Source organism: Protopterus annectens, chromosome 11.part0, assembly GCF_019279795.1.
Source record: "Protopterus annectens isolate FY-2018-M chromosome 11.part0, PAN1.0, whole genome shotgun sequence".
Taxonomy (NCBI): domain Eukaryota; kingdom Metazoa; phylum Chordata; order Ceratodontiformes; family Protopteridae; genus Protopterus; species Protopterus annectens.
The window spans coordinates 188,654,488-188,666,033 of record NC_056745.1 but is presented as its reverse complement, the minus strand read 5'-3'; the positions used below and the strand labels follow the sequence as shown (position 1 = coordinate 188,666,033).

General features: G+C 37.2%; 1 protein-coding gene across 3 annotated transcripts in view; it reads right to left on the bottom strand.

Moving 5' to 3' along the window:
* Positions 1 to 6,551, bottom strand: part of TULP3 (TUB like protein 3) — a 1,091,431-nt gene extending 1,084,880 nt beyond the window's left edge. For 2 of the 3 annotated variants that reach the window (XM_044087605.1, XM_044087606.1), the window contains exon 1: positions 6,208 to 6,550. In XM_044087605.1, coding sequence (XP_043943540.1) covers positions 6,208 to 6,218 — 11 coding nt within the window. In that variant the 5' untranslated portion in view covers positions 6,219 to 6,550. Of the gene's footprint in view, positions 1 to 6,207 lie in introns of all 3 variants that reach the window. The other variant, XM_044087608.1, reaches the window with a different exon arrangement.
* Between the last annotated feature and the right edge of the window lie 4,995 nt (positions 6,552 to 11,546).

Sequence of the window (11,546 nt, the reverse complement as noted above, 5' to 3'; positions counted from 1 at the left end):
ATTATACTGGCAGCTTATTTTGGAAGCATGCAGGACACCAGGGTTGAATGAACATATTTCCATGCTACCTGTACTAAAGCTGAGAGCAGCAAGACTAAAAAAAAACAGTACTAAAAATTGCACTAATACAAAAGTTGGCCAGTATGTGAAGGGAATATTTTATTAACCAATTATTTATAAATTAAAAAAGATGTATTGTATATGCTTGTATAAGGTTTAGTGCAAATACAAGTTTGGCCACATGATGGTGCTCTCTCTCTTTTTAGCATGTCTTACAATGGTTATGCCAGCATATATTTATTGATTGAAAGTTTTTATACATTAATCATTTATTTATATACACAGTTTTTATATTAGCACAAATGCACTTTAAATTGTATGTTTTGTTACTATTTTTTAAACATGTTCTAAATGTTTTTAATCTATGTATTTATAATTAGTTCTTTAGCTTCCTTTGTGGGTATTGTTGGTTAATTTATTAAAGGTTGATTCAATAGGTATTGGATAATTTATTATAATGCTATACAAGGGGTTGGTTTTAACTAATGTAGCATTTGCTGATGAAGTTACATTGTTAACGAAAAACGCGGTGAACAAGTTAAGCATGTTTTTATTTTATTTGTGTGTTAATAAAGTTGGAGTTCGTGCCTACAGTGGTTCCAGGTGCTTCGTATTTTTCGTTTTGGTGAAGTTATTTGTGAGGCGCCTTTTCCTCATCCATTTTGAGTGTCTTGTACATCGAACATCTCTAGAATAGCTGCTTGCTTGGTCGGTCGGGTCAGGTCTAAAGCTTGTACTTGTAAACAAATGCAAATGCCTTACTTACGTAACTTCTGGAAGGCTGAATTTGCACTTCAGAGGATTGAGCTTTAAATTTACTTCATGTGCTCTGTCTAGAATTTTCTTGAGGTTTTTGTCATGCTCTGTTTGACCATTGCTTCCAAATAATACATCAAATACTATTATGGCACAAGGATAACCTGAAAAAAAATTGTTCCATTGCATGCTGGAAAACTTCACTTGCAGAATTTATTCCAAATGGCATCCAGAGGAATCTATATCTGCCAAATAGAGTACCTTAAGTAGTTAGAAATGATGATTTGCAATCAAGCATCACTTGCCAAAATGAACTCTCTGCATCCAAAACAGAAAGTACAGTGATATTCGTTATTAGAGCTGCATCTTCTTCAACTGTGTGCATTGGATGATATGGTCTTTTTAATGCTTTTTTCAAATCTCTTGGATCAATGCATATTCCGATTTCATCTGAGACTTTCTTATGAGCGGCTACCATGGACAACACCCATTGAGTTGGTTCTGTGACGGGACAAATCGCACCTTGCTGAACAATTTTATCCAACTGGGTTTTAACTATATCTTGCATAGCTATCTCAACTCTTCTTGCTGATCTGACTACTGGAGTAATCTCCGGGTCTAACTTCATGGAACACACAACTTAAGTTTGCCCAAATTGTCATTAAAAACATCAGCATACTTTGAGAAAACGGCTTCTGAAAAATTGGAACTTGGAACTGCACACACACATGATGAACTTCTTTAGCAAAAGAAAGCAGATTCATTCTTAAGCTATCTTTGAGACCCAATAAAGACTGCACTGGTCGTCGGACTACATAGAACAACAAGTTGTAACAGTTTTCAACCAGATAACATGAAAGTATCACTGAACCATTGGTTTGAATTTCTTCACCTCCATAAGCAAAAAGTCTCACACGGCTGGTTACACCGTGTTGCTGTTCATTAGTTCTCTCACTCTTGCAAATGTGTCTGCTGATATACATTACACTTTGACCCAGTGTCCACTTTGAGCTCTGTGGATTTCCCATTAATCCAGACTATACAAAACACTTTGCTCCTCGTTAACAGGTTTACTGTATCAACTCTTTCTCCAAGCACTGATACATCATGTACATAAAAAGCTAACTGTTTTGACTCTACTTTATCAACTTTGCTTTTTTGTACGACCTTTCTTTACAACTGTGCGAGGCTTACTTGATTTGCAAAACTTTTGAAAATGGTTCCATTTTTTGCACTTGTGACATTGCTGACTACATGCTACACACACACACTTCTCTCTTTTAGACTCATGATTTGCACCACAATTGTGACTGTTAAAGCTAGAATTTGGGTTTTGCCGACTCATGTTTATATTGCACTGAGCTTGCGGTGAAGCTTGTACTTTTTCTGGAACTTGCTAGAAAACCTCATGGCTTCTTTGGAAACCCTGTAGCTGCCACATGCTTAGGCCTGTTCTTGTTTGTCACGTGTTGCATACTGTCTATGTTTGCTCTGGAGCTCACTGAAACCATGCCTTTGTCACTTGCAAGCATACTCATATGTCTTTCTGTTACTTCATGGATCTGACAAATCTCCATTGCCTTGCTTAATGTTAAATCACTATCACGAAGCAAAATCTCTCTCACAGCAACACTATTGATACCACATACAAGTCTGTCCTTTATCAGCTCATCTTTCTAATCAACAGACCAACACATTTTAGCTTGGTTTCTCAAGTCAGTTATATAAGCTGCAAATATTGCCCCTGGTTTCTGATCTCTTGCGTAAAACAAATGCCTCTCTAATATAATATTCATCGGGGGGGGTGGCATTGCACATTTCTCTAAACTTGCTCTTCAAAGACTAAGGTTCCTCCCTTGATTTAGCTTGCACAACAATATGGCGGTCTGCACCTTCTTCATACACTGCTGGTGCATATACAAATGAACGTCCTCTATGGCCTCAGACCCTGCTAGGTTTAGCAAAATGAATGCCCTGGTACATGCATCTCTATCTGCAAAAGCTGCCTGTAAGAAAATATCGTACTCTTGCTCAACTATTCTCCTGTTTTCTGCAATATTTTGATCAAACACAAGTGGTTGGGATTTTCGAAATCCATCTGCCATATTAACACATACCAGCTAAGGATCTTGCAACTATGCATGAATACATACACATATGCATAAATAACTGGCATAAACAGTACTTCCTCAATGCCTTTGTGCTCTGAACTTTTACTTTCTTTCATTAAGCTTATCGGAATTATGCAACTGAACAAACTCGTAGTACTTTCAAATAAATGGACTTTGCAAAATAAACTTCTCTGTCTTTTCGATGCTTTGCTGAACTTTGCAAAATAAATTTTCAGACTTCCCAATACTTTACTGTATGTTGCGAAAAACTTCTCAGTTCAAAGCTTTACGAAATCATTTATCTGGCTTTTTGATATTTTACAGAATCTTTGAATGGTAAAGACAGAAATGCTAAAGTCATTTATCATCACTCGCTACAGTCTCGGAAATGGTAAAGGCAAAAATGCTAAAGTAATCGCTTGGAATTTTATCAATAAAAGGTAGGAATGCTACTGTCATGCGTCATTGCTTGTTAAAGTCATCACTTTTAGAAACATTTGAGAACTTCATGATGCAAATGAGTAATGCACGAGTACTGTAATACTCTAGTAGTCTTTTGTAAGAAACACCTCTTATCAATACAAGAAATATATGAAGCAACTGTACAACGTGAATAAATTACATATTTGTTGCCCAAAAAAATCAATAGCTTTCGAAGTAATTGTACTTTTCAAATTCCATACAGCACACTAAAATGTCCCCAAAATGGTGGTACCTTGCTAGGCAGCTCTTTACAGTACAAGAAGCAATCTGTAATGGTGACACTTTGTGAAAAGACACACCCAGCACAAGAACTTTTCTTCAAAATAACTATGCTTTGACATATGATGTTTGACTTTTGGAAACACAGGGTTGTCGTACCAAACTGATATCCATAAACATTAGGGTGTCTACAAAATATCCCAAATAACTAAAACAATGAGTAAAAAGGTCAAGCAGAAAAAACAATTGGTTAAAAAGCACAAGTCAAACATTCCTCTTATGCTGTGCTGATGATGCCATAGAAGGCAGAAACATGCATTCCCACAGCTAGAAGGGTTTGGCTTTATTGGCCTGAAATTGTCCATAAACAGACTTAAAAGTAAAAGAAAAAGTCATGGGCATTCAGAATTGCTATTTAGCTGAAACACCCAATATCCTTAAAGGGTAATTTGCATATATCCCATGTTGTCTCTGATACAAGAGATTTAAGGTATTACACAGTGGAAAGTCTAGCTTTGCTACATTTTTCTTTTTGTTTCCCTACAGTCACATGAATTTCCCCCAGGTGCTCTGGTTTCCTCCCACATTCCAAAGACATGCAGTAGGTAGATTGTTGGACACTCTAAATTCACCACAAGTGAATGCGTGTGCGAGTGAGTGGTAAGAATGAACTGTGTTAGCAGGGCTAGCCACCCAGCGGTGTAAACCTTGGCTCGAGTTGATTGTCACTGTATTAAGTGACACCTCAACCCCCATGTGCAAATGGGAAAAAGGTGTTGAGGATGGATGGATGAATTCTATGTATGGGTCTATACATGTATATGTGTGCATTTATATATATATATATATATATATATATATATATATATATATATATATATATATATATATATATATATGTGTGTGTGTGTGTGTGTGTATATATATATATATATACATATATATACACACACACACACACAAACATACATATACATATACACACACACACACACACACACACACACACACACACACACACACACACACACACACACACACACACACGAGTCTACTTTTAAACTTTGAAATCCCAAAACCTCGAACCTCTAAATCCAGACGTTCAGAAGTTTGAAGTTTTGGAATCTCGAAATGGATCAATGGAGATCACCATATAGTGCAGAATGGGAACTTCACTCTTCTCTAGTGTGATCTCAGAGTTGGTATATTTAAGTAGCAGGGGGTGGGGGTAAAGCATGATATCTGAGGGGTTTTGTCTTTTAGGTGTTTTTTATTTTTCATTTCGAGATTCCAAAACCTCGAACTTCTGAACGTCAGGATTTAGAGGTTCGAAGTTTTGAGATTTTTAAATTTAAAAGTAGACCCACATACGTACACGTGTGTGCATGCACACACTAATATATGCATGTGTGTATGTATATATATGTATATATATATATATATATATATATATATATATATAGATAGATACATACATACACACACACACGTAAACTATGCATATATATTTATCGCACACAAAATACAAATATAAATACTGATCAAAATAGTCCCAACACTGATGCTAAAATATTAATAAGAAAACAAGTTGAGAGCTACGAGGGTTAGGCCAGGGTTTGAGGTTAGCACAAATTAGTAAGGTGGTGCATGCAGCTTCTGCACCTGCATACTAATGTATACTAACCCCTATCACTGTACCTTACCTTACAAAAAACTTTTCTGTAACAATAACACTATGCAAGTGAGGCTCAGACACACACACACAAAACAAACAAACAATCTACAGCGATAAAGCTATCCCCTTGCCTAACTCTAAAACCAACTCACTTATATCTGCGTAAGAAATTAGTCACTGTCCATATTCTGATACTGCAGTTAACAATGTCAATATAATGCAGTTAACAATGTCAATATAATGAACTATGTACATATTTATACACACACATCAATATATAAAGAGAGATGAATATATTTATACAATGTACATTCTAGATCTTTTATCATAGCTGAAAATAAGGCTAATAAAATGGATTACACATAGGCTTATATCCTAAACCACACAGTTAGGAAGCACAATGAAATTAATCTGGTATACGGATAGCTTTAAATTGTGCCGCCAAACCCTCCACCCAGGGTTTATGAACAGCCACAAAAATGCAAAAGAAAAAGGAAGCCGTTTGCTATTGTACAACATAAATCAAAACGGTACACAAATACTGAACAGTCATATACGCTGAAGGTAAAAGTAGGGAAAGCATTAGTTAGTGGCACACGAAATGTGAAAAACATGACAGAGACCATAAGGCATTCACCACACCGCTCTAAACCATACATTTATAGATTTGGCATTCCTGTCTCAAAAAAAATATTAGCCGTTCTGATGCCCCACTCTCTATATTACCTCTACCAATTCATATCCTATTTTTTCCCCAAGGCACTTAAGTGTATACGCCCAAGGAGTACTTTAAAACTTGCAGTACTGCATCCCAAAACTGAAAACACTGCTACATACACTGCTTTGCTTTTATCTAAGACGTGTATTTCGCGTTTCAACTTTTAATTTCATGTTTCCACTTACCTGAACTGCATATTAGTCCTAAATAATCCCTTTTCGTTTTTTCTTCTCTCACCACCAGAAGCCTATTTTTTCACGTTCGTTGGCACAACTACGGCGGTGACAACATCACAACCAGCTTAACCATAGCAACCAGGCCCGCGACTAACCCAATCTATCGTTTATCAGTAACTATTCACGTAACTGGTAGTTTCGTATATAACCTTTAGCTACAAACCTTAGTTTTTCCTCCTTACTCTCAACACATCACAGGTTTGAAATGTGCAAAATAGGCAAGTACAGAAAGAAACGTTATGCATATAAACAACGGAAAGAAAAAAAACTATATAGCCCAGTAGTCCGCCATGTTACGAAGGTCAATACCTTATAAATTGCATTGACACTCAGTCGCTTGGAGTACCGCCGCATACCTCTCAACTGTACAGATTTTCGCAAAATGTCCACATTTTTGTCTCATATTTTTGGTCCGTTTTTTTAGCAAATTAATGGCAAATCATTAAAGACTGAAGTTACAAAATAATGACAGACATTTCAGTTTCAGGCTTCGTACCCTTCAGAAAATTCATGCTAATGCAAAACCTATTATTTTATCAACTTTCCAAGTTTCTAAGAGCAAAATTTTAAAATCGCCCGTAGTTTTGAGTCTTTGCCCCACTTTTTATTTCTTGCTCTAAGAGGTTGAATGGTATGTGGAGTAGTAGTAGTAGTGCGACCTTCCAAACGCCCATTTCTTGATGGAAGGTATATCTGCCGTTGGAATGGCATCAGGACATTTCATCGCCCTTCATCACGTTCTTGTAACATTTGTGCTTGGGAGAATAGGGCAGTACATGTGTACATATTCCAGCATAGCTAGCTGGAATTTTGTAAACAATTTTATGTTATTTGTCTATCACACTGATTTGTACAGATGTTTGAGTTAAATAGATATTTGTAAAGTTACTTATAATATAATTGCATCAACATTAGGTCCTGCTGGACAGAAAGAATGTATGCATATATATTAGTATTGTTGTAACTGATCAAATAGGTATGTTTTATCAGAGAACCCTAGAAGGGTGGAAAGTTTCAAATTGTGCCATAGATGCTGCATGGATCTTAGCAAAGGTCTGTGTGTGCATTGTACTAGAGTCAGGTGACCAGAGGTGATGTCATCCTCCAACCAGCATCTGGTTTCTTTGGAACTCTGGCACTTTGGAACCTGACACTGACCAGAAAGATTCCTGACAGGATATATATCTCACACTTCCACACACATAAAGACATCAACTGGCTTTTGCTGTGGTAAGTCAGACAGCACACATCAGCTTGCGTTGCTTTATTAAATAGTCAGGGAACAGTAATTATTTAGTCAGTCAGGGACATCTAGTGACAATAGTTTAGTATTGGTTTCTGCATCTGTGAGAAACTATCCAACTGTATTAATTTTTATATCTCTGTGGTTGAAACTGTTTATTGTATTCGGAAGTCTCATGTTTTCTGTTTTATTATTTATCATTAAATATTTAATAACTTTCATTGTGGCTGGCCCTTTAGAGAATATTTTTAACATCTTGAGAGTACTTATGCTTATTATTGACACTGTGGCCACATCTGAAGGCCTTGCTGCTTTGGTCACACCCTACCATTTGTATTAGTATTCATTTTACACAGTATACATGTGGTTAATTAAAGGTGGTAATTCCTATGATTTCTCTAATTATCATCCAATTGCGATTCTATCCCCTTTCTAAACTACTCGAAAAAATGTATCTACTCTCAAGTTATGAATTTTCTAAACTCACACAATCTTTTCTCCTCCACACAACATGGCTTTTGGCAACACCATAGCACAACAACTGCTCTTCTCTCTTTTACTAACCTGGTAAATCAACACAGAAACAACAATAACTTTGTATCTTCTATATTTTTAGACCTCTCAAAAGCATTTGACATGGTCTCACACTCCCTACTTATAGACACCCTTGCCTCTCTAGCCTTTGCCCCTCCAACTATTGCCTGGTTTAAAAATTATCTGTCATACAGACAGCAGTCTGTCCAATGGCAAGGTATACTATCTCCTCTACTCCCAGCAACCATAGATGTACCACAAGGCTTTATATTAGGTCCTCTTCTTTTCTCGATTTTCACTAACAATCTTCATACTGCCACCCACCTTGCTACAGTCATACAGTACACAGACAATTTGACTCTTATCTGCTCTGCACCCTCACGTACCACATTACATCAACTCACTCAGGATTCCTGTAGCTTAGTGGAAAGTTGAATTGCTCAGATCCAACTTATCCTAAATCCCAAAAAGACTAAATTGTTTTTTTTTTCACCCCCAACAAATCTATTCCTTCCTTTCTATCCTTCTCAATCACTTCCAAAAATGGTACTATCATCACCCCCTCTGATCACACCAAACTCCTGGGTGTAGAAATTGACAAAAACCTACAGTTTGAAGTCCACATCTCACAAACCATCAAAAAGTCCATAAAAAATGGGAACACTATATAGACACATAAACTTTCTAAACAAGCGAGAATCTCCCTAGCCCAAACCATCTATTGTCCACTCTAATGTATGCGGCACTAATCCTTACCCATATCAGAAACCATGATCTTGCTAGACTTGTGACATGTTACAACAAAATTGCCAAGTTTGCTAATAACTGCACCTTCAGAATCCATCACTGTCAGGCTCTAAAAGAACTACAATGGCTAGAATTCCCCAACTACTCAATTACCATCAACTAATCATTGCTTATAATATTGTGAGACATCCTGATAGAACCCCAGCACTAAGTCACCTATTCACTCCCTACAAATCAAATTGTCCCCTTTGTTCCACTGACAAATCACTCCTTTGTATCTCTAAGGCTAACAACACTGCAGGTAAAGCACTATTCTCCCATAACGTAGCTAAATCCTGGAATAACCTTCCCCCTGCTTTATCTTCTGCCTCCACTATTACACTGTTCAAAAACTCACTTAAATTACACAATGAATTCCTGGCTATGTCCATGCATTACCTAACCTTCACTGTTTCTATGACCCCAGATAGCTTCATATCCAGTTATACCTACTGTAATTTTTCTACAGTATCAGGTATTTTATTTTTCTGCTCAAGTTTCTAATAGTTATACTAGCTCATGCTAAACTTACACTAATTAATTTCCAAGTAGTCTCTGTCTCTATAGTAGTTATAATGCTTATCTACTGTCAATTTCTGTTTCTGTATCAAAAGTTGTATTTTTTATCTAGTGTCAAATTTTGTTTTTTGTATCAAAAGTTTTATTTTTATCTTTTGTCAATTTTTTGCTTCTTTATAGATGATCATATTGTTATCATATTGTTCAACTATTTGTTCTTCTTTACTGAATGTGGAGCTTTTCATCCCAGGTCTCCACTGTAAATGGACATGTGCCCAGTCGGATTATCCCAGTAAAAAATTTAAAATAAAATAAAATAAATAAATTGGGTACCCTTTGTAAGAGCCTTAAAACTGCGGTGGTGGTGCTGCGGTAGTGTTGTCTCCTCACAGTAAGACGTTGTCCTGTTCGATTCTCAGCTAGAGCATCTTCTGTGTGGAGACATGCGTGAATGGGCGTACCTTCGTTGAAGGTTGTGCGTCAGGGCCGGCAACTCAGCATGTAAAAATCTACTGCCAATCATTAGCGGACCGGAGTTCCGCTGTGGTGACTCCTAACCAGGAAAAGCCGAAAGACACAACAACAACCCTTTGTAAGAGCCTTAGGGTATCTGTCTGGAGGCAGCATGATTACCTCAGAGTCTGGGCAGAAAGGGCCACAGCTATTAAATCTGTGCCATTTTTTTCCCAGGTGTGTATGGGTGTGCGAAACTCAAATATCCAAGTATGTGTGTCAGCTACTGGGAACAGGGACACAGAGCTACAAAGTGGTCAGTGTGGAGTTTTGTGTAGGCCTGGGGAGAGAGAAAGACAATCCAGCCCCAGTTCTAGAGCATGATCCCTGTGTGCTGTTAAGGGGACATGTGCTTGGTGCAGGGAGCTGCATCAGAAAATACTGTGTGACTCCATCTTTGCTCTTAGTGACAGTCCCTCACCAGAGTCAGTGGTGAGGACTGTGTCTCCTTGATTGCTGGATTGGAGTAGGGACCCATCACAGGGATCATTAAATAAAATCAGATATCTGAGTTTCAGATCATTTATGTCTCTGAAAATGCACATTAATACATTACATTTGTCAGCATTCTAAGTAAATAGAACCAATGTTTAAACTTGTTCCTAATTATTCTGATTTTGCCCCATAAATACACATAATACAACCCATCTGTCAACATGGCAAGTGAACAGTATTTCTGTTTTAAACTGACCCTGATTACCTGGGATACACAATCTAATATCATATCCCAGATAAAGGACATGACAAAAAATCTATCTATCTAGTACACATATATTTATTTTATTTATACTCTAGTTGCCTTAGTAAAAGTTCATTTACATTTTATCTGCATCCCAAGATGATCATCAAAAGTTACTAAAATTCCTTTGTGCCTTCCATATTTGCACTATTCACTAAAACTAAAATAAAACAGTTATAGTGCAAATTTGATTTATGTGGCCCAGCAAAGCAGGATGGATGAGAACCCAGTTTTATATGCCCCCCCACCCTTGAATTTTTACCTGGGTTTCATCTCAGATTGATGGATATTGTAAGGAGAAGAACATGTCCCATCATAAAGTAGTGAAACAAGTTACTTACCACTGGGGAAACAGCACATTTCTAAAGCCGAGGAAGCTCAAACCCACGTGTGTAATAGGGATGCAAGAGTCAAAAGAGTTTCAATGTCTAGACAAAGCTAAGGTACTAGTTGTGTTTCTAGAACTGGAAGTGACAAAATCATTGAAGTTCCTTGAAAATCCACAGACAGTAAATATAATGGGGATCTATAGTGTACACATTGTGCACTGGTTTAAAACAATTTACTTATTAAGTGCATTTAATTATTGTTTAACTGTATTTTTTCATACTGTGAGTTCTTTTTTTGTCTGTAAATGGTTAATCTGTGCTTTTCTGTGAATTTTACTGTGTTCTTACCCATTAACTTGTGTAGCATAGTCTGGATGCAGGTTTGCTGCATCCAGAGCTGTTTGTTTTTGCCTTCTGTGTTACTGGCAGCCATCTTGTGTTTGCCTTCTGTGTTTCTGGCAGCCATCATGTGTTGATGGGGGCCTATCTTCTCTGGTAGTGAGAGTAGCAGGGGTGACTGGACCTTGTCTGGTACAAGCTGATAGGTAAAGAGAGCAGGGGCTAGCAGGATTGGCTAGATTTCTGTGTTAGTAGAATCTTCTATTTTCTGTGGTTTTTAAACCCT